Here is a 24,495-nt window from a genome sequence, read left to right as displayed (position 1 = left end):
CATATCCCCGACCTTCAGCTGAATACTTGGTACTCAATACCTCACCCCACACTACATCAATGGGTTTCCGGCATACATAGGACCATTGGAGGGGCCCTAACCTCATCGAGACGATACACGAGGCCGCACGAGATCTAACTCACCGTGCGAAGCCGGATTCCCTCTCGGCAGGATGGGAGAGCAAGCATGACCCCCTTGTCACTTACAACGACCTCGCACAGCACTATATCTTAGTCAGGAGAACCAAGCCGCTACGGAGCAAAGCACTCAATAAAGCAGTATAAGTCACGTACAGGCGGCTTCAGATGGGCACCTACCCACTAAGTATGGGGCGCTGGGCTAGTTGGTTGTGTTAAGCATTATGGAACATCGTTCCAGTGCACAACTGAATACGGACGAGAAGAGCAAGACAACACGAACGCCGGACTTCAACTGAATTTTATTGATGGAAAACAGGGTTTTATATACTGAGGGGGAGGGGGGGGCTGTTAGTGCGCAGGACGACCCCAAAATATTTCCATGGTCCAGGCAACAGCCATAAGAAGCGTTGAAACCAAAAGAAGAAAGGAATAAAAGCAAAAAGTGAAAAAGTGGAAAAGAGGTTCTTTCTCTCTTTTTCCCCTTTTTCTTCACATCACTCAGTACAATCTTGCTCATCTCCCGCTCTACCTGTCTGATTCGACAAACACGTTTGCCCTGAGAAAACCAAGCTCTTTTTTTCCCGAGTACAACAGAAGGAGCACTGACATCGTTATCGCTTTCATTGGAGATACAAAAGGCTTCAAGAATTTCCCGGTTTTTCTGATTGCTAAATTTCCGCAGCGCACGTGTTTGTTCGAAAAACACCTTGCATGCTGGCTTGTGCGAGCAACGGCGAATGTGGTCAGCTAAATGACCAGCGCCACTTAGTGAAGTAGCATTTCTGTGATGCTCTAACAGGCTTTCATTCAGACAGCGCCCGCTATTCCCCTCACCTGTGGGAAATGCTATATTGGCGGAAAAGTACAGTTGAAACTCGATTTAACGAAGTGATGACCAGACTCGAATTACTGCATTAAATCAGTAAGATTGTAAAATCTAGAAAGAAATTTTTCGGACGTTCGAAACTCACCATCGTAAAGTAACGAAAAGGAAAAGTTACCGCGGCGTCGCATTTGCCACAAATCCAACTAGCGGTTGCACAAACCATGAATTAAAGAAAGCAACCACCGCCTCCCCTACAGAGGCGGTGTTGAGTCCGCAATTCCGTGCGTGGGCGCGGCGTGTAGCCTCGCCAAAATACAACTAGGGCCGCGACTAAAGCGCCTAGAAGCGTTAGATTTAGAACTCATGCTCGAAGAAAAAGCCGTCTGTGTGAATGTTACAGAGAAATAACCGCTTTTTTAGGCAATTATTTCAGGAAGATCTCTGTCAAATCGAGTTTGACCGAGTTAATTTGGGTAATTCAAGTTGATTTCAAGATTTAACCCTTTGGTGACCTGTCTAGGAATGGGAATTTCTTCGTTAGATCAGGAAATTCGTAAAGTCGGGTTTTGTTAGATTGAGTTTTAAGTAAATAAGCTTCAACTACTGCTGAAAAAGTGAATTTGTTGAATAGCGTTGCAGTTCAACTGCTTCATCTTTGTCTTCAGAGCGCGATCATGGCATCGGTCCGTGACGCAGAGTGGCGAACTGTTTCGTGCTGTGGATTTTTATGCAACAGAAGAAAAGCACAAGGCATCTGTAGGACGTTTATGTCTTGTTACTAAGCTCCAAGCATGCAATTGTTCAAGATTCTGCCATGTCTGTTGAGACAATAGGCGAAAAGCGAGAGGTATCCTTTAGAAAGATGCCACTCGTTTTTTTTTCAGAAGCAAGGGCCTATTATACTTAAATTCTTATTTTTTTAGACATATCGGGACATGCCAGCATACAATTTCTTAAAGAAGAAATCGCTCAATACGGATTCAGAAAAGAAGCTTATGCCGCACATTGTTGTGCCATTCTGTCTACCTATAATGACGTTGTGTGGTCGCTTTTGGAGTTTTGATTTTGTATCTTCACCACTTGCTTTGGCAGCAAAGGCATGGAAGGAAGAAAGCTCTTATCTGCCTTTCTGCTTATCTTTACCTTCATGCTGTCGCAATCAAGCGGAAAGGTTTACAATTTGAAAAAGGTAGGATATATCTTCTTATTTTTGCGTCTGTCGTTTAACTTCATCGAAGTGGTGGTATGCTTGAAGTAACACAGTGCTCCGTTAAAACGGCCCTTATCGAACAGAATTTTTTCAAACATGATTACCAATTAAATGGTTGAAGTGCGGTTTAGTGACAGTACGCCCAGAAGAAAAATAATTGTATCCGGCTATATTAGGACATTCTAAGTGCATTACTTACTCGCTCCTTGATTCAGGCTACGTTGATGCTAGCGTTGCAGATGCTACTCGAATCGCTTCCGCGCGACGCTGCCACCCGTGTCCATAGCCAGTCGTACTATCGTGTTAGAAACGAACCATAATAATCGAGGATGTTGGTTTTATTCAATGTTTTATTCATGGAGGTGCTTCTTTAAATTGCTGTAGCTATCAGACCACACGCGTCAGTATCTGGAGGTAGTAAGATCGCCCGGCATTACGCAGCTAGCGCAGCTCCGCTGTGTCCTTCGAGGTCTCCACCGGCGATAACGATAGGGACTAGTTCAATATGTTCGATAACAAGAAGTTTCGGTGACGCTCAGCATTCACTTGTTAACTTCACACTCTGGAGTGACGCTCCCCTATTACAGCGAAACTGTTGATGCGGACCCTGTGAAGTCGTTGTCAGACTTCGCTAAAATTACCATCATTTGCAATGACTCGAGCATCGTCGTCTTCTACAGCTGGCTCGTTGGCGCCCCTCGGCTATAGCGCATGAATGCGCTCGTGCTATTGCGTCCACGTTCGTCATCGTGGTCTTCTTATTTCACAGCTGGTTCCGTTGTCACTCGTCATTTCAACGAAGAATTTCAGTCCTCTTTTGCAGCCGTAATGCGGATGCTACGTTTACGGGGGTATGAGACATTGCGTGAGGCCTCTTGCTCCCAATATACGGAGCTTTAGATTATTGCTTCCATACATTGCATCCCGGCTACAACTATGGGGCACCACGAGTAGTGCGTTCTCGTGAGGAAGAAGCTGCCTATTGCGAGCGTGAGGGAGAGTTGGCTGGTTAACGGGCTCGTCATCATAGAAGCTGCCTCACGTGCAAAAAAAAAGAAAGCTCCGGAACAGCCGCAAAAGGAAATAACTCCTAAAGCATGCTCTTTTCAGAAGAAGTGCAGATGAGAGTGTGCAGGGTGCCAGTTCCTGAAAGGCAGTACTGTAAAATTGGAAAAGTAGTGCTTCAACAAAACAAGCATATTTCAATGCTAGCTGAACCAATAAAATTTGCTGTCATTGACATCAACCGGGCTGTTCACCGAGCAGGACGTGATGGCGCTTTGTCTGCGAAGGGATAAATTAGAACAAAGACTTAGCTTTAATGTTTGGTCGTCAATTCGTGTTACGGGCAGTAGCTTCTTTTGGTGGGCCGCCGGCAATAAGGAAGTCGGAATAAGTATTGAATTTAGCAACAGCACTGCAGAGAGCACGAAGACTGAAACATACTCAATTAATTACCATCTAAGGAGAATATGCTCCGAGACCGTACAAATTGTTATACAAGCATGTAGGCTAATGAAAACCCGTAGAAATGGCGAGCAATCCAAACTCAGCAGAATTTCAGAGCCATCACCCTGTGCGCATTCTCTAAACCGTATATACGAGACTGAGCAGTCGAATTTTATGTCTTTCTTTTGGAGGAAACGGCGCAACAGAACCTCTGGATCAAGAAAAGGCGGGAACACAGGAAACTTCAACAGACGAGGTATGAAGGGCCGAAGGATAAGATATATACTAATCGCCGACAATTGACAATGGTTAACAATATTTCTGTACCCCTTTCCTATGTTACTTCCGGCGTACCATAACGTAGCGTTCTTGGACTGCTACTATTTTATTATGCGTTAACGATCTTTCCAATAACTAAGTATCACGAGTGCAAATGTTCGCATATGACTGCGATATAGACAGCCCCATAATCTAGCTGTGACCCTCTTCTAAACGACCTTCGAACTACTTCGGATTGGTCTACCTCTTGGTTAATGACTCTAAAATCATCTGAATGCGAAGTAATGTCGTCGTACCAGTTGTGCGGAATACATACAGACACTGTGACATCAAAAAACTAGAATCAGTGGAAAAAAGGCTGTGCATTTTGTTTGTAGGAGATATGAAAAGGACATTTCGCCATCTAACTCTCTTCTCCTACCTGGTCTCACTCCTATTTGCTGTGCGTCGGAAACATGAATGTCTTACATTCCTTCACAAGTTAATCAATTCTCTTCGTGTCTCACCTATAGATAACTGTTTGGCTTTTTCGAAACGCTCATCTACGAGGACTCACCACGCTCTAAATATCTCAACCTTGTGTGCCCGCACTGATTCCCTTGAATACCGCTTTTTTTTTTACATGAACACTTGAACTCTGGAATTCATTACCGGGTAACATCCGTTCACTACGACTGAAACAATTCACGCAAGCTTGTTTATAAATGTTATGTGTTGTTCATCCCACTCCTGCAATAGCCTCATTGAGGCCGCAGTATGTATTGATGAATAAATAAATAAATAAATAAATAAATAAATAAATTAATAAATAAATAAAAGTAGCCAGCGCAATAAAGGTACCTCAGCATTACCTCGCAACAATGGGGCAGCTGCAGGGCTCCTTAGCCAATAAGAAAATGCTTAATCCGCTGAATGAGTTCATGCATGCCGCGTCATCTGTTCGTCGTCTGTTCGATGCCTCTTTGGTCTCTGCTTGCTTCCCGTGTCGGCACTCGCTCCCCGCGGTGGATATATTTACATTATTATGCCTGAAAATGTTGGAAAAATAAAAGGGCAATAAATTCTCTTCGAGTAAGGCGAAGTGTGGACGTATAGCACCGCTACGTATATTACAGCAGAGAAGCGCGCATAGTTACATGCTCTAACTAAACTCACTGAGCCTCCATTATTGCACTGCCGAAACTCACTGGATACTGAAGCCCGACACCTCGACTTTCGCTGAACGTTAGAGCTTATGGCGGCCTTATTGTATGCACGTATTGTGGGCGCATTGAGTTTAAGAATAGTAAACGAACAGACAATAGTATATGTTTTTCGCAGTAGAATCATGTTATGAAGTTGAATGCGTGATTGCCAAACAACACAATTTTCCAGGAGATGTGCCTAAATTTATACACGTCACCGGCACTAAACCTTCTGATCGTCCGTACTGGCCGCATTTTTTTTGTTGAGCCCTCTCTTGTACGGAAAATGTCTGGCTGCTCGTTGTGAGCAATGTCGTCAATGATGCGGTCCATTTCTTTCATTTGGACTTCCTAAACCGCATCTATTACGTCGTTTTTCCACTTCTGAGGGCCATCTTGTACTATGTTAACTGCAGCACGTTCCTTCTGCTCTTCCATTTTGAATACGCGGTTCGCAGAAGGTACAAAACGCTTTATGCCACTCCCCTGCAGCCTCGCAGGGTTGAGCCGCAGCGATACGGTGGTAGCTTTAAACGTGTTGTCGTGTAGTGGAAGCAACACGCTGGAGATGGAATGGCTTGCCGTGAAGTTTCACAGTCTCTGTTCCATTAGCTCTGTCTTGAATATATCGTCACACAAGAGAACCTCCTTTTGTGAAACCCACGCCTGCATTCGAGGAGCAGGAGGAACAAAGATTATTTGTGCACAGCTTATTTGAGACCTAGGCCTCTCCGCGAATGCAGGCGTGCGTTTCACAAAAGGATCCTCGCTGGTGTGGCGATATAATAAAGACAGAGCTGATGAAATAGAGATTGTGAAATTTCACGGTAATTTTCACAGTCTCTGTTTCAGATCGTCTCTACCTGCATTCAAGGATCGTTTCTTTTTTGCCTCAACAAGTGGCATGGCGCTTTCTCCGGGACTGGTGAAAGTGGTCCAGGTGAAGGTGTGGTTGTAGGGTTTGTTGCAATCTTTATTAACAGTGGGGCCCATCCGTCTCTTTGTGGTAGTCTCCTGTCCCATTTTTTCGCTTGCATTATTTCTGCGGCACCTTGCACAAAGCCATTCCCATTCCTTCGGTGCGTTATAATCATTTGCGTCTTCTTAAAATTTGAGTTCTGTAGGCGAGCTGAGCATCTGGCCCTGGCTGCTTCAGTTTTCTCACGGTCGCCTACGCAACCTTTATCATTCGTGCGTCCTGCATTAACCCACGTTTCATCGTTGCAGGATATATGCCTAAGTTGGTGTCGCAATTCTACTATTTACCGCAAGTACGTGCAGTGGCACCGAAGTATGTCAATACGCTTAAGGAGGAGGGCGCTGCGGGACTGTTTCTTAAAGCAAAAACCTATCTCCCTGAGCATGCGATGCATTGTTACTGGTGAAGCTGAAGCCAGCGTTTCATCCTCATTGAAGTTAGAGGCAAACTTTAGCTGCACGGCGATTTCGTTCCTCTTGAAATGGCGATTCTCTACTTGTCGGAGCAGCTTAAGTACAAATAGTCGAGTATAAATTTACCTACGCGACTTTTGACATCACGTGAACACCTCTTCGGGGGTGCCACCACGCCGTTTCTGTGATGTTTAGTGGCCCACTGGTATTCACTGGCGTTTGTGAGGAACGTGGTTCACTTGATAAAAGCGTTCGTACTTACCGACCTATTTTTGATCGCGCCAAACATATTTTGCAATATTAACCTTTCTTTTTTCGAAACATACAGACTCCTTGACACGCAGAGCTCCGGCGATTCATACGATATTCTTTCTGCAGCCATCAAAAGCCATACTAGAGCACAGTAGTAAATGAGTGACCTAGAGAACAAGTACGCTTTTAGAACACTGCGCATCATCAAAGCACCACCGGCGATTAGTTCTTGCGCCATCTGCTAAGTCGACATGAAGTGACCTTTGCGACGCGGCACAGGTTCTCTAGTTCTAGCAGCATGAAGAGAAACAACTCATACACATAATAATGGCCATATATGCCTAATAATTTGCCCCCAGTGTAATACGAGATTAATGCACGATGGATTTTACCGCTTATTGTTTTCTGACCAGGCAGAAAGTGAGGAATATGGGAGAATTCGGAGGGAAGCGGACAGTCTCCGCTGTATGGGCGCCCGCATGCTGCTATAACAAAAACCGGCGCCCTGTGCGATTTTTTCGATAAGTCTGAGCCAATATCTACCACTAGTAATACTAATACCTTCAGAAGTTTCTTGTCAGTAAGAGTATCAACTTTTTATTTCTTGAAAAACCAAGGAAAGACACTGAAATTCTTTGGCTGACAAGGTCCTTTTGAGTTTATCAAGTCGTGTGGCTTGATTACGTCGACCGGAGTGCCTTGCCTACTCAACAAAACAAAAAGGATCTTTGTTCTAAAATGAATGCTGTAAATGAGTTTCAGTTATTTCTTTGGTGCAGCAGGTATCTAATTATTTTTAGAAAATCTCCCTCGTGGAAACGTGCTTCAATTCTCCCCTTAATTAAGTCAGATAACGATCAATTGTTATCTAACCATAGGCCCATCTCCTTAACTGGAGATTCATGTAAATTACTCGAACCCATTATCTTTAGAGACGTCATGAGACCTCTTGAAATAACAAAAATTCATGCACTTTCCAGCAGCGTTTTAGACGTGACCTCAGCTCTATAACGCAATTGGCAGAAATCGTTCACGACATCAGCAGCTCTTTGGACATGCGTGGCCAGAAAGGCGTTCAAAACTGTTTCACCCCCTAAACTTACGTACAAGCTATTCACTATACTAAACATGCATCCTTGGTTGGCTGCATGTCGGGCTTTATTGCCCAGCGCTCACAATATCTAGGTGTGAACTCCAGTTACTGACTTTCGATACCTGTTTCATCATGAGGTCGCCAAGGCTCAGCATGGGTCCTAGTTTATTCCTCATTTACATCAACGATATTCCCCTACATACTTCAGTTAAAATATATCTTTTTGTGGACGATTGCTTTTCATGCCAGTCAAATAAATCTTCGACTGTTCATGTTGTCCTTAACAATTTTTTCGCTGACATGTGTAACTGGTCGAAAGCATGGCAAATGAATAACAACTTTTCCAAAAGTGTCTCCATGCCTTTGACACGACCCTCATGCCCTTCCTTTTTTGCCTATTCCTTTAATGGTATTAGTTTAAATAGAGTGTACGAACTCAAATGTTTAGATATCCTTCTAGCACAGAATATGTTATGAACGAAACACATTGATGCAACTTGTAACAAGGCCCTTAAAAGACCAGGTTACCTTCATCGCACTATTCTTCCTCAAGATACTAAACTTCTAACATATAAAACCCTCATTCGGCCCGTCCTCGAATATGGCGTCGTTGTATGGAATCCATTCAGACACTGTGACATCAAAATACTAGAATCAATGCAAAAAACACTTTACGTTTTGTTTACAGGCGATAGAGCAACGACTTTTCGCCGTCTAACTCTCTTCTCCCACCGTCTCTCACTCCTCCTGCTGATCGTCGGAAACCTTAATGGCTAAAATTCCGTCATATATTAATCAATTTTCCTAGTCTCTCCTCTTTAAAACCCTATTTGACTTTTTCCAATCCCCCAACTACAAGGAATCACCATGTTCAAAATATTTCCCCCCTTTTCGCCCGCACTGACTCCTTTAAATACATATTTTTCCCAACAAGTACTGAAGCCTTGAATTCATTGCCGGGTAATATCCGTTCACTTCAACTAAAAGCATTTACGCAAGCTTGTTTATATATGATTGCATATTTGCTGTTCATCCCTCTCCTGCAGTAGTCTCATTGAGGCTGCAGTATATTCGAGATGTTGGCTAGGGCGGCTATTACATTTACTGGCCGGTAAGCGCCACGATAATTCATAGTATGTGCAGTGCATGAGCGGGTTATGAAGATATCACTTATCACTGTAATGCATCACGCAAGAAGCAACAATAACATCCTCGTCTCTCTTAATAATTGGACAGTTCCACCCGGAACTATATTCTGCTGAGCAAGGATTTTGCCTCCGTACAACTCGCGCCTTCGGCAGTGCAACACCATCTCGCAGTTGCGAGATGGTGTTGGGAACTCGGTTTAGTGGATGGATGTAATATATGTTTTGACAGGTTCGGAACAGAGAGTCAACGTGGCTTTATTCAAGAGTAAAAGCAAGTTTGCCGAGTGGCAATGCTGGTGCCCCTGTCGGACAGATGCATTGGTCCGAACAGGGGGCAATGACCCCCATGGCGGTTACAACGAAGGGACGGACAGTCGCTAAAAGGCCTTCCGCCCCTTCCCCCCTGCCCCTTGAATGCCGGAAGCTTTCGTGTGAATGGCAGAAGGAATGAAGAGGTATTGTTAAAAATAGGCTGGTTTTATGCAGTCGCCCAACGCTGTCTCTTTGCCGCGAGCGTCAACCTTCAAGGTTTCCTCTGAAAGCAAAACCACGCGAAAGGGGCCTTCATAGGAAGGAGTCAATGGTGGCGTGATAGAGTCACGCCGCAGAAAGACGTGCGTGGTTGTGTCCATTGTCGGAAAACTAGACACAGGCTGCCCGCGGGCGGGAAGTGAGGGCGCAGGTCGAAGCTGTTTGAGCCAGGAATGTAGCCTCTCTAATTGCTGCACGGCCGCTGGCGCAGTGACTTGATGGGTGCTGAAAAATTGGTCTGGATGGCAGATTGCTGATCCCCGGGGCATATCGGCTGCACTGACCCCGACGTCATCCTTGATTGTTGTTCGGAGCCCCAGTATTACTAGGGGTTGCCTCTCCACCCAGTGTTGTTTTAGAGCTCGGCGGTCAATGACGCTTTCAGTTGTAGGTGGAGACGCTCGACCATACCGTTGCTCTGTGGCTGGCAAACCGTAGTGTTATGAAGGCGTGTGTGGAGCAGTCTCAGCAGGGCAGAAAAAAGCGACTTTTGGAGTAGTCAGTCGGGGTCTGTAGTTATGAGCAAAAGCCAACCGTACCGCGCCACCCACGTAGCAAGAAACGCTTCCGTCACTGTGTCGGCCGTGGTGTCTTGTAAAGGCGTCGCTTCAGACCACCTTGATTGCCGGTCGACACACGTAGGGAGCTACCTGAAACTTTCGAAGGGTGAACGAGGCCCCACCAAGACTAAATATGCACCTGATGTATGCGGCTCTCTCGTATTTTAAACGGCTGCATCATAGAACGCGTCTGCCAGTTTACGTTAAACACTTGACAGGCTGGACAGCTTCTTGCCCAACTTCCAACATCTTTGTTGAACCTTGGCCAGAGAAGCGGTCTCTTATAAGTCTCTGTGTCGCTCTGATGCCGGGATAGCTTCGCCCGTGCAGTGCATCGAATATTGGCTGCCGAAACTGATGCAGCACGAATGGCCAAGGAGCTGCCTGTAGAAGTGTCGCACGTGACTGATGTTATTGTGTTGGGAGGTGGCGTCTCCGTAAGCTGCAGCAAGGAGCCGTTTTACCGCAATGGGCTCCGCTCGTGGCCGTTTTACTGTGGGGATGATAGGGCTTGGAAATCCGTAGGGCCAGCAGGCGCTGCGCCGAAGCGTGAAAGTGTGTCAGCGGCCTTATTTTTAGTCCCGGAGAGAGGTAAAGGAAAGTTGCCGTAACTCATGTTCTGAGTACGAGGGACTGTTCGTGAAAACAGAGATGGACGGCTTATGGTTGATCCGAATGTAAAAGCTGCAGTCTTCAAGAAAAAAATGGAAATGCTTGAAAGTGAAGTAGGCGCGAAACAGTTTGCTACAAAAGCTGCTCTAGCGAGCTGCTGTAGGTCTGAAGTGCCTTGAGAAGAAGCTCATGGGTCTCCAGTACGTGTCATTGTGCTGCTGCAGTGCTGCACTCACTGCTATGGTGAACGCGTCTACCATAAGGCGAGTTGGGGCGTCGGGCAACATATCAAACAGCAACGCTGCAGTCGCCAACCGCGTTTTGGCTTCCTGGAAGGAATGTTTGTACACCGAGGACCAATGGAGGGGGGGAGTTTTATTTTTTTTTTAAATCTTGACGCAGCAGATCCTTAAGCAGCTGAACGACTTGCTTACAGGATGGTATGAGGCGCCTGTAAAAATTTACGAGTCCGAAAACTCTCGCAAGTTTCGAAATGAGTTGGGAGAGAGGAAGTCTTCAATCCGTGATTCCAGTGGTTTGATGTTTTGCGGTGAAATGCGAAGGCGGAGGAAATGCAGGGCTTCAACTCTGAAAATGCATTTCTGGGGCTTTAGGACCAGGCCGTGTTCATCCAGTCGCTCTGTAGAAGGCGAAGACGCCCTCTGAGAACTTCGTTTTTGCGACTTTGCAAAGAGAATGTCGCCAAGGTAGAGAAATATGAAAGAGTGCGCGTGTGACCTCGTCCATGAACTTTTGAAAAGTTTGCGCCGCATTTTTCAAACACTGACGTCTACGCATTAACTCAAATAGACAAAAGGGAGTACAGATTGCTGTCTTTGGAATGTCGCTGTGTTCGACAGGAATATGGGGTTACGTGCTCAAGGAATCGATTTCGCTATATATTTTGCTACCTGTGAGATGGGAGCCGAAGTCATGTTTGTGGGGAATGGTATATTCATCCGCAGTAGAAACGGTATGAAAATTCAACAATTACACCATGGCCTCCAATCAGCACAGTCCTGCTGCGGAACAAGATGGAGAGGTGAAGACGAATTGCTGGAAGAACGAATAATGCCGAGCTGAATCATATGTTCGAGCTCACGGCGGGCGACTTGCAACCTCAATCCTGCGAGCCTCCGTGGCCCTCGCGGTGACCGGTGAGCCGGCGTTAGTGATATGAGGCATAACTTTGTGTTCACGGGAAGGGCATTGTTAAAGGGCTTCGTAAATTGCGCGGATTCAGCAAGTATCGTGTCATGCGATGAGAGCAGCCGAAACTTACGGATGCCAGATAAGGTGGGGTTACACTGCAGGCCAAGTACATCGAGGTAGCTGATGTTATCCTTTATGCGCCGATCGCAAAGACACACATCTAGGTTGAAATGGCTGAGGGAGTCCACTCCCCGTTTGGCAAAGCTGAAGTCGGCGATCACAAACACCCAGATGTGCAAGCGCCGGAGTCCGATGTCTAGGGTTATTCATCGGAACCTACTGACGCGATGGCATGCTTGTTCATTGCGGGGAGCGTGGGTGTGGATTTGCTACGTTGGCGAACTGGGGCCACGGCGGGAACGATAAACAGGTTGGTTGGCTGCGGTGTCGACAGTTAGGCTGGTGCCGGTAGTTCGGTCAACTACGAAGAATAGGCGGTTTGCGCGAGGGCCGATATCGCATGCCACCGTTAGCGACGAGCCGGTGTGCTTCCCGTTCACGAACAGGGCTGGGTGTAGAGAATTGCTGGTTTGCGAAACGACGGTGACACCAGGACAACTGCAGCGGCAAGTCCCTAGGTGCGCTGCGATACTGAACGATAATCGTTAAACCGAAATTAGTCACCAAGGTTCCCGTCCGCTTTCACCTTCTCCAGTGCACTGGTAAGGCGGCGAACTGTTTCCTTCAGGTGCGAGAGTTGGTTGCCTGGCTCTGAGAGTCTCGCAGCAGCGATAGGTAGCTGTGCCGCAGACTATCAGTCATATACGTTATCAGTTAATACAGCTAGCCGATTGAGACTCGTCTAATCGCTTCTTGAGGGCACCTTGCGTGCGATATGTGAGAGGCGCCGCAAGAAAATCTCGTCGAAAATTGGAAGCTGACTCTCGTTTGCGAAATGCCACCGAGCAACTGATACGACTCATGCAGGATTTGTGATGATCGTTGGTCGCCGAGTTCCTTGCGGAGGAGGTGTTGTAGCGTACTCTGTTGCGATGGCGTGAGCCGCTGAAGTACAGTGCGTTTTAGGTTGTCGTGTGCTGTGACCGAAGACGTACCCGCTAGCAAGTTCTCTATGGCATCGACGATGTCGCAGCGTAGCTCGGCGACGATGGGCAGGTACCATGCTATCGATGAATTCATGCGCCGGAGTTGAAAGCAGGCGTCTACTTGAATAAACTAAACTCGAGGATTCAAGTGCTAAAAGCTGAGAAGCTGAAGCTCTGCGGCGATGGCCGGAGACATAATCGTGGCGTCGTCTCCGTCAGCAGGAGGAGAAGCAGCGTTGTCCATGGCTAGAAATAAAAAAAATTGTGCGCCGCTTGCACTAGTGGTGCAAGGCTGGAGTCAACTACGGAGCTTGTGATCCCCTAGCTTTTACGTGGCTTGCCTAAGGTTTTCGTAGGTTTTGCGAGCTTATGCTAGGCTGTGCAAAGTTTTTAGTAGGCTTGGCTAAGCCGTTTCTAGATTTTGCGAGTTTAGGGTAGGCTTGGCTAAGTTCTTTCTAGGTTTGGCGAGGTTAGGCTAGGTTTTGCTAAGTTGTCTCGGAGGGCTAGACGCTGGAAGTTATCGAGCTGTCGCACACCGGGATCGCTTTCTCGGCGACGTCGAGCGTTGAGACGCCGACTCTTGAGTTCCCTGGACTAAAACTAAGGATCCTTGACTCGGCGTCGCCTCTTCACAGCCGCAGTTTCGGCGCGCTGTTTCGGATCAGCTCGGCGATGACGCATAGCTTCTCGCTTCGCAGTACGGCGCTCTTCCTGGCAAACCACCTCTTCTTCGGGCATCCGGACTTTCTTCTGTCTTCCCAGCTCGTGTATTTGCGGACGACGAAAAAGCAGCGCTCATCCCTAGTTACAGAACGGCTTCGTGATTTCTAGCCAATTACGCAGTGCTAATTACCTCGAACCAAAGCTTTGCTTGCATAAATTTGTCTGTAAAGGAGAGCGGCATTGAGCAATACTAGCTGACCCCAGAGGTGCGTTTTTCTTTGCCACATTTCGCGACTACCTTTATTGCAGCCGTGCGAAGGATTGCTAGGCCTAGGCGTGTTCCGTGGACGCTAGGCCCAACATTGTCACACCGACAGCGGCCTGCCGTACTCCTCGGCGGCTGCTGCTCGTTAGCTCCAAGCTGGAGGCGCCCGCTCAAAGAACAGTGATGGTAGACAATCACATGTGCATTCAAGTTGAAGGAAAAGAGATATCACATGAGGAATGCCACAACGACGCCGGATGGACGCTCGCGGGGGAACGCATGTCCAGGCTGCGCCAGCGGCCCCCCGCCAGCGGCAAGCCCGACGGACCCTGTGGGAGTCAAACAAGCACGAGGTCGAAACTCAACAAGAACGTCAGAGCCTCGGTCATCAAGGCAGCACGCGTGCCAGCCATGCCAGTGGAAGCAATCAAGATAGTTGTCAGACCCCGAGGGGAACTGGACATCGTCAAGACCGGCACCACCACCGTCGCTGCGGCCATACTCGCTGGGGCCAAGATAAGGAGTGAGGAAAGCGCCGCGGACACCATCTGCCCCAACACACAACAGAACATCATGGTCGTCAGTACACCGAACGAAGACAACGCGGCAAGGCAAGCTAAAATCCAGGAAATCTCAATTCAAGGAAAACCCTAAGAGGTCAACGCATATCGCACGGCAACTCGCGACATCGTAAAGGTCGGCATCAGAGGTATCCCCATCGACGCGAGCGTCGACGAGTTAGATAGAAACATCGTCAACGAGAGAAACCCGCTAGCAGTGGGCGCAAAAAGGATTGGAAGCACGACCACTGCGATCGTGGTGTTCCAGGGGCCCAGGGTACCGAAATTCGTCCGATAAGGAGTCACTCTCACACCGTGCCGCCTCTACAGGAAACAGATCGATGTTTGCCAGCAGTGCGGCCGAGTGGGACACCACAAGGACGTGTGCCCGACCCTCACAATCAAGACGTGCCTGGCCTGCGGAATCGCGAACCCTACAGAAGACCATCGCTGTACCCCAAAATGTAAGTTGTACAGGGACGAACACCTGACCGGAGGGCGAACGTGCAAGGCGAAATACAAGATTCCCTACGTAGTGCGCAACCGGCAATGGGAGCGTCGAGAGGCCGAGTGCCAGCTGCTGTCGGAGAGCGATTTCCCGCCACTCGTCAAGCCGCCAGCTGCGCGAAAGTCAAGGACCCCATCGGAGAACCGCGTGCCTAAATCCAGAGACAGCAGCTACATCAAGTGAAACCTCAGCAGGAAAAGGTCACCATCACGTGAGCGAGTGAGCTGTGTCGACGCGGCGAAAGGGAACAAAATAAGGAACGCGCAGAAAATCACCGAAGCCACGAAGAAAGAAGATATGAACAAGGTACGAGAACCAAATGAGACCCTAAGACAAGAAACGCTGCGTTGCGAGCGACCATCAACAACATCACGAGAGAGATCGCCGAGATCCGTCAGTTGCTGCTGTGCAACAACGAGCCTCTACATAGAATCATGCCAAGCGCAAGCAAGGCCGAGGAAACAAGCACGAACGTGCAGGAGATAGCCACAGAGGAAGCGGCACCAAAGAAGCGAGCCATCGAGGCCACGCGCAAGCAAACAGAAAACGATCGCATCGACAGCGTCGAAGCGAAATTCGAAGCGACATACACCAAACTCGAACAGCTAATAACAGCGAACATCGCAGCAGTGACAGCATTGAAACAAACGATGGAAACCTACAAATCCAAGAAGACGAACAGATTCGCCTACATCGAAAGGACCCTACAGCCGATGGTAAGTGACCCGACGTTTGCGCCCCTCTTCGCGCAACATCTACCCAACCAGGGAGCCCCGTACGCGCCAACGCAATCATGGCCGCCAACCCAACACCAGCAGCAGCAGGTGTAACAACGTGGCAGTGAAACTGTCGCGGCCTCAATCGGAAGCAGGCAGTCATCCAACAGCACATCGCCCATGCCGCGCGCAAGCCAGACGTTACACTATTACAACAAACACTAACCGATGCACCGTCTCACCCCGACTACAGTGTGCACAAGCAACCGCCCGACGGGAGTGGTCTGTGTACCATGGTAAGGAAGGAACTCACTTTCATCGAACACGAGCTGCAAAGCAATATCAAGATCGAGCACACACTCAACGAAATGCTCCCGGGCAAGAAAACAAAAGGAAGCATATTTCGGCTCAACGTCTACACAACCGATCGCAGAGAAAACAGATTCAAAGCATCACTGCACAGAGCCAGCGCCACAGCGGGCTGCAATACACTGATTGCTTGCGGAGACATCAACGCGATGAATCCTGCCTGGGGCTGCAACAAGTACACAGCAAAGGGCCGCGACCTGCACCAAGACGCGCCTGAACTCGACTTCACCCTCATCACGGACTCGACACATCCGACAAGAAACGGTAACTCCGTGTCCCGGGACACCACTCCGGACCTCAAGTTCGTCAAGAACGACTTCCGGGGCGCGATCACCGGAGAAACACGGGGACCGACCTCGGCAGCAACCACATCATCGTGGAACTCAGCACACCGGAACACAACGACACCAGCATCAAAACACACAGGTGGATAGACAGGGATGCCTTTCGAGACGCCAGAAGCCAGAAGATAGACGGTGACGACGAGATCGAAGACATCGACTGGTGGACGGCCGAAATGACCAAGAGCGCACGCAACGCGACCAAAGAAATTGAAATGGGCGCGGAGATCAACAAAGTAGACAGGCAGCTTGCGCATCTCATTTAAGCCCAACAGTCGATACGCAATCGGTGGAAGAAACAACGGCCTAAACCCAGACTTAGAAAGAAGGTGGCGCAGCTGAACCGAGCGATCGAGGATCACTGCCGCCTGCTCTGCATGGAGCACTGGAATGAGATCTGCAATGCGGCAGACTGGCAGATGCACAACGGGAAGACGTGGAACCTACAGCGGCACCTGCTCGACGAAACCAAGACCAAGTCGCACCAAAGGGACAGACTCGCCAAGCTCATACATCAGGCGGTCTCGGTACACGGCGCCGACGAAGTCACCAGGCGCATTAACAACAAATACCTGCCGACTACACCCACCAAAGAACACGCGCCGTACGGCGGCCTACCTAACGCGAAGCTCGATCGTGACATCGACGTCGAGGAGGTACGCGCGGCTCTGCACGACCTCAACAGCCGGTCGGGAGCTGGCCCGGACCTCGTCACGGCAAGGCGCTCAAGAACCTCGATAACGGCTAGATTTAGAACCTTCCAAAATACTTCAACAAGTGCTGGATAGTGGGCACGCTGCCAAACTGCGGAAGACAGCCAAGACCATCGTGATTTCCAAGCCGGGGAAGCCGCCGACCTGGATAACCTCCGGCCCATCTCGCTCATGTCCTGCGTGGACAAGGTGCTGGAACACGTCCTGCTCAACAGGCTGCAAGACTACCTGAAACGAGAAGGGCTTCAGACAGCACCTAAGCACACAGGACGCGATGCTGCAGCTCAAATACCAAATCATCGACGATGGCGGCAGCGCCCGTGACAAAAAAGCAATCCTAGGGCTCAACCTGGAGAACGCCTTCGGTAAGGTGAAAACTCGGTGATTCTGTCCCAAGTCTCCAAGCTCAACATGAGCGAAAGATCCCACAACTACATCAAGGACTTCCTCACGGACAGGACCACTGAGCTTCGAGCAGGTGACCCACAGACGCAAGAGAAGCTCGGGAGCACCGGCACACCGCAGGGATCGGTCATTTCTCCGATGCTGTTGAACCTGGTAATGATCGGAGTGTCCAAAAAGCTCGCGAACATCGAAGACGTCAGGCACACCATCTACGCGGACGATATCACGCTGTGGGTGACCGGTGGGAGCGACGCTCACATAGAGGGCGCGCTGCAAGTCGCCGTCGACGCAATCGAAGACCAGCTGGGAGGCACCGGACTGAGATGTTCGACGAGCAAATTGGAGCATCTCCCACTCCCACCTACCTAAAACAGCAGAGGCAAGACCAGACAAAGGGAATACGAAACATTCAGAGTCGTAACCAAATCCGGCAACGTGATCTCCGAGGTCGGCAAAATTAGGATCCTAGGCGTGGTCATCGAAAAGCACGGAAGAAATGGTAAACCATCACCCGTCTCACGGGAAAAGCTGCCAACGCGATTCGACTCCTCAAAAGAGTAACTTCCCGAAAGGCTGGCATGAAAGAGGAGAGCCTAATTAGGCTCGTGCAATCCTTCGTCATCAGCCATGTCGCGTACGTTGCAGCCTACCACAGATGGCTGCAACACTAACGTAACGAGATCGGCGTGATAATCAGAAGAGCGTATAAGACGGCGCTGGGCCTGTTCGAGTCCACGAGCACGACCCGCTTTTTTCAACTCGGGATACACAATACGCTCGAAGAAATAGCCGAAGCGCAACGGACCTCTCCACTGGAACGGCTGTCCATGACCAAAACCGTAAGTAAGATATTGGACGACCAGGGAATAGGACGCTTGAACGAGGTGGAGATGAAGTTCCCGTCCCCGAAGAGGTCCGACGCCAGATCAGAATCGACCTAACACCGAAGTACATGAATACCGAGTTTAACAAAGGAAGAAGAGCGGCGAAGGCGAAGGCTCTCACCGACAAACACCCTCATGACGAGTACGCGCGGTACATGGACGCGGCCGAATACCAATGGAACGCCTTGGCAGCGGTTGCGAGAGAGGCGTCAACCGGCGCCTCGAGGACGGCAGCGAGCGTGAGATGCACCGGAGCGAAGCAAGGAGAGGAGGTAGCCATTGTCCTGGCCATCGCCGACGCAGACCGCGGCATGGTGCTGAGTGACTCGACACAGGCAGTGCTGAAACTTCGCCAAATGGCTAATCTGTAAGGAGGCCAAGCGCGTACTGCGAGCGGCCAAACTACAAGACCGAAGAGTGAGACTCAAGTGGTTCCCGGCGCAAGCGGGCGACGCGTCGGAACGCAATGAGAACCACAATGAGACGGCCCACGCAGTGACGCGAGCGCTAACCAACCGCGCCCCGACGACAGACCGTTCGACATGGTTCGGAACCAAGGATCACATGATGAACTACAACGAAATCACGGGGACCTACTGCCTGGCTCGCAGAACTCTCCCACCCCCGCACCCAAAGCTGAGTCGAGCGGAGGCGGTACTACTGAGACAGCACCAGACCCGATCGCTACCAAGCCCGGGACTCATGCATCGCATATACCCAGAGACACACCCGATCGATAAGTGCAGAGTCTGCCGGAGGGAGACAGCCGTTTACACGCACATCTTGTGGGACTGAGTTAAAAATCCAGAAGAAGCAAAATCAAGAACCATCCCACCGCGGCTCGAGGCAACCGCGAAAAGCTACGACCAAGACTAACCGCTCTGGGCCGTCCAGCAGGCGCTCGGGGCGCTCGAAAAGCAGGGACCCAGCGAGCCGGCAACGGTGAGCGGAGACCCGCGCCGAGTAACGGCAACTTTGTAGATGACGTAGGCCCTCATCGGGGCGCGCGAGCGCCCAACTGCAGGCACAAATAAAGTTGGCTCCAATCCAATCTAATCGGTCTTCCCATGGCAGCAGCACATAGGCGCGGAGTAGAAAAGGCGAGAGGTGTGTCACCGCGCCAGCTGTTCCTAGCGTTTACTCACTTGCTATGTCAAGACTCCGCCCTACGCGATGGGTCACGATGTGCGATGAGGTCACGTGGCTCGGTACTCTCGCAGGCGGTTGCTAGGCAACGCGAGGCGGCGCATAGCTGGGCTGAGTTTTCTGGTAAACGCTCCACGGCGGAACTAAACCTTAAAGTGTTCCGCTGTTAAAACGTAAATGTCCTGGGTCACCACTTGTTGGGAGCTCGGATGCAAGTAATACGCGTTTTGAGAGGTTGACAAAGGAGGGTCGATCGATTTTTTCAGGAGTAAAAGCAGGCTTGCTGAGCGGCAGTGGTGGCGCCCCTGTCGGACGGACTCTTCGCTCTGAGCACGGGGCAATGACACCCACGGCGAGGACAAAGCAGGCACGGGCGGCCGCTGCAAAAGAATATAGCCGCACAGGCGCCCACCTGCTATTATAGGCAACGCAAGAAGATTGATGGGGTCGAGTATCAAATTACGCCATCGGAACGCTGGCGTTTAGTGCTACTTCATTGGCTTGAAAAGGCGTCTTGTGCCATTTCGGAGCGACAATGTGCAACTGGTAAAAAAAAAGCCATGCACACCTTCTGGATGAGACCGTTGTGTGTTAGTTGCTTTGAAATATGCAAGGTGGGAACAGCGGGTTTATTGTGGGACATTATAAGCTGCTCATCCTTGTGCTACCCTATAACATTAGACACATGATCACGTCAATAAGTAGCTACGAAGTACAATAAGCACAATTTCTTAAGAGAGAAAAATGAGAAATGGGGCATATGCTCCTATGATGACACAGTGTCACGCGAAACTTCTTCCATCGCGTCATTCAGCAGAATGAGCAGTCGGAAGCAAGGTGTTCACCACAGCACTCACAAAACACTGCGTCGAACAGCAACGGCACAGACTACAATCACAATTATGGACCTAAAGGAATCTAAAGCTGAGCTATTATCAAAGCTGTTCTTTAGAGTTGATCAAAAACTCCGCACATCCCTCTACAAATCCTTCTACGACGAATATCATGCAGAAAGCAGGCTGTTCTTGAACGTAATCGTCTATAGGCCTGTAAATTACCCATGCCACAGTCACCGATGTAGTCTGCGATGTCCTTCCCGGCTTGATCTCTGGCGTGGCCCGCGAAGCCCTGGCAGTTGGTGTTTGAGTGACGTGGACGGGCGTCCAGATGACAAGCCAGGCGCTGCACCTGGGTGTAGACGGTAGGGGCCTCACCAACGCAAGACCTCGAGCAGAACTTCGATAACACCAGCTGCTGAACAGCGACCCAGACTGCGGCACCAAGACCGTGTCGTTGTTCCCGAGACGCAGCGCCGACACATCCAATGTCCTCGTGTTTAAAAGCAGGCGTTCCGTTTCGCAGTTCATTTCGCCACGTCTATTTTCACGTGCGCTTCGTTTAAGCGCACTACTTTCTTTCGTCTTCTTTTTTTATGTTATCACAAATGTTGCCTGTAATTATCAGTCAGGACACAAAGGAATACATGAGTTACTACAGTTCAGGATATTGTCGCGTGGAAGTGACGATAAAGAACACAGTAGCAATACTGTGAAGGACGAAGCGGCACGAATTCCGCTAGCGAAAACGTCGAGCCACACTAGCGGCACGCGGACCCGCGCTGATTGGTCTGCGCCCATCGAGGCGCTTCCAGTGAGGCGGCAACATCTGGCATCTCTTGAGCACGCCACCGACGCCGAGTGACGAAACGCCGGGAAAACGCTGAATGTGGGGTGGCCTTTATCCATTTCGTAAAATATTCCGGGGTACCCCACTTTGGTGCTCCTCAATATAATATCATGATTTTGGCACGTACACATCCTGAAGTTGTATAAAACAATTTTTGTTCTGGGGCGGCTTGCGCGAGCATTTATTAACCAAAATAATGACGAATTTAAGAAGGCGTTCCTAACTGATTCATAGGCGACTAGTCCGCACATGACCGCATTATTAAATTCAGTGTTATTGTCGGTAATAAAACTTCGTGCAAGTCGCCTGGTCTGCCGACAAACCAGGGAGCAACGCTTTTCTGGGGCGGGAGAGGTGAATAAGGGGTGCGGGTCCCTCTACCTTCTTAGCTCACGAGGAGTCTAGCAGGTCACAGAGCGAAGGCGAAGTAATCAATTACTCTAAGCGCAGGAATAAGATTATTGCCTAAAATTTATGGGGAAGTCCGCAAGGCAGAGGAACAAGCATGGCTGAGGAAAATTAGCTACCTGCCCTACAAAGCCTTAGCTACAAGGGAAGAAAAAAATAATTTTCATATTGACAGACTGCGGGACCTTTACAATGGTAGCAGGTTTTATGTTCACGTGCCCAAAGAAGAGATGCTCTTTTACGGGAGGAGTGGCCTTCCGGCTTTCAGCTTTGGTCCGGGTGACGCGATGGCCTGGAGTTCTCTTTCGACATCCTTGAGGCTATTGCAGATATTTGACGCAAAGACTATCACATGATCCAAGTACAAGAAGTAAGCTTGCAACAAGACGATTGTCATCGTCTTGTTTATCACGCGCTGAACCGCTGCGGGTGCTAAACAAAATCCATGTAGCAGAGCCCTGACTTTGAATCTGTACTGCCTGATCAAGAATAATTGTCTTGATCACTCTCGTTTACACGATTTATCAGTAACCTGGTCTGTTGCAAAGAAGTTCCGGCAGAACCAACGTCACTAATGAATGTCGGGCTATTGCGATTGGCATTGAAACAATATTGCTACCCACCCCATGGCGAAATTCATCCCTTAGGTGCACCCTATGTCTTTAATTTTATGTAATCCACATCTCCTCGACTTCTCTGTAGCATACTGTAACTTTCCTTGATCAATGCATGCTGCGGTGATATTCTGTTCACTCTTTTCTCCCCACTCGGCTACGTTTCTTGCCGAAATATAACGACAAGCTTTTTTCTGCCTGTTATTTTAATTTTACTGTTAGTGGTGCTGTTGGTGCGGCCTGCGCTCTTCCTGAACAACTTTTGCCTAATATGTGGGTCACATTTAAAGCAATGTTGTCATCATGCTTTAGTTGTGGTGCATTGAAGACTGCGTCCATCGAAATTGCTCTCATCCACCACGGCGGCACCAGTCTAAGACTGTTGTCTGGGATCGGCATGGGAAATGCGTGAGGTACGCGCTTCGAACGCCGTCGCCCATGCAAACCTTCGCGCCTCGTCCCAGACATTTAGCGCTGTTCTTGCCAGCCAAGCGACCGCGAATGCAACTAAGGCGGATACATTCGTTTCCATTGCTGCCCCCCTCACCTGGCAGGCGGCACCTTTGTTTCTTTTTTTAAAGCTTTACTAACCTCGTCGAGCCGGTTTCGCCGTCCCAGCAGATCTGACCTTTATTGGCCTGCAGCTGCAGCGTAGCCTTGGTAACGCATCACTTGACTCGCCGCGCCGAGCTCCGCCGCCGCCGCGGGCGCTAGCTGCCACCTGACCACGTGATCTACCGCGCGCCTGGCTAAGAGGAGCGCTGCGCTCGCCTAGTCAGTGTGAGCATGGCCACGGATGAGAGAGAGGTCGGACCGCCTTCTGTGGGCATTACCCGGGAGCGAGATGCTTGGAGCCGTCGTTGCCAAGTGGTGCGGGCACACCCCGCGGGCATCGCCTGGCGAGCTGCTTCACTGGAGAGGGTCCGCAATGCAGCAGTTACCGCACCATCGAGATCAATATAGCGACCGCGTTCGGGCCCTGTCCGTTTGTACTTCGACGCTGCGCGTGTTCGCGACATCTTCGCGGCGTCTCTTTGCATGTCCAGAACTTGCGTTTCCCTGTGGCACAACAGGCGTCGCACCATGGAACGATATTGTCTACCCGAGCCTAAACACAGCTATATCTAGCCAACGACCCACGCACAGCCGTCATACCTCGCTTAACTATGATTGTATACCTAAGTATAATAATTACAGCTATATAAAAGGTTAACGAAATGAAATCGATGCTCAACGAGGCTTATCATGTTCATCATCAGCCTATTTTATGTCCACTGCAGGGCGAAGCTGTCTGCCTGCGACCTCCAGTCACCCCTGCCATACGCCAACCGATTCCAACTAGTACCCGCAAATTTACTAATTTCGTCACACCACCTAGTTTTCTGCCATCCTCAACTGCGCTTCCTCTTCTCTTGGTACCCATTCTGTGACCCTAATGGTCCAATGGTTATCTTATCTGCGCATTACATAACTTGCCCACGCCCTTTGCTCTCCTAATGTCTATTACAATATTGTGTATACTCGTTTGCTCTCTGATCCAAACTGCTCTGTTTCCGTCTTATAATGTTATGCCTAGCATGCTTCGTTCTATCGCTCTCTGCGCGGTCCTTAACTTGTACTCAAGCTTCTTCGTCACTTTCCAAGAGACTATGCCCCATATGTCAGCACCGATAAAATGCACTGATTATATACCTCAGTTTTCAATTATAACGGTAAGCTTCCAGTCAGGAGCCCAAGGTGTCTGCCGTATGCGATCGAATGCATGTTTATTATTCTGTGAATTTCCTTCTCATGGTCAGCGTTCCCTGTCATTAGTTGACATAGGTAAACGTACTCCTTCACAGACTATAGAGGCTGATTTTCGATACTGAACTCTTCTTCCCTTCCCCGGTTATTTATCATTATCTTTGTCTTCTAATAATCTTCAACTCCACTCTTACACTCTCCCTGTTAAGGTTCTCAATCATTTGTTGTACTCGTACGCAGTGTTGCTGAATAGAACCATTTCCTCGGCAAATGCAGCAGTGGCGTAGAGGTAGAACATGCGCCTCGCGTGCAAGAGGTCCGTGGTTCGAATCCCGGTACCGCGCAATTTTCCACCGTACAAAAAAATCCGCGTGTTGATAAAATTACTTAAACATGCCTGGAGTGTTGCCTGATCCTGTAGAACCGGTAACGCACTCCCGCACCAGAGCAGGATTGGCCACCCTGGTGCAGTACTTGGCCACAACCTCCTATATGAAGACAACAACCAAACCCCGGCCCTCCGTCCCCAGCAGCTGC

General features: G+C 49.3%; 1 protein-coding gene across 5 annotated transcripts in view; it reads left to right on the top strand.

Annotated features, from left to right (window-relative positions):
• Window positions 1-1,975: 1,975 nt before the first annotated feature.
• The window catches only part of LOC142587575 (uncharacterized), a 148,990-nt gene continuing 126,470 nt past the window's right edge, over window positions 1,976-24,495 (top strand). For 2 of the 5 annotated variants that reach the window (XM_075698689.1, XM_075698688.1), the window contains exon 1: window positions 1,976-2,155. In XM_075698689.1, the coding sequence (XP_075554804.1) occupies window positions 2,066-2,155 (90 nt within the window). In that variant the 5' untranslated portion in view covers window positions 1,976-2,065. The remainder of the gene's footprint in view (window positions 2,156-24,495) is intronic. The other 3 variants (XM_075698691.1, XM_075698690.1, XM_075698687.1) reach the window with 2 other exon arrangements.

This window comes from Dermacentor variabilis, chromosome 7, assembly GCF_050947875.1.
Source record: "Dermacentor variabilis isolate Ectoservices chromosome 7, ASM5094787v1, whole genome shotgun sequence".
In the NCBI taxonomy this organism is placed as follows: Eukaryota; Metazoa; Arthropoda; class Arachnida; order Ixodida; family Ixodidae; genus Dermacentor; species Dermacentor variabilis.
This window is presented reverse-complemented; position numbering and strand designations above follow the sequence as displayed.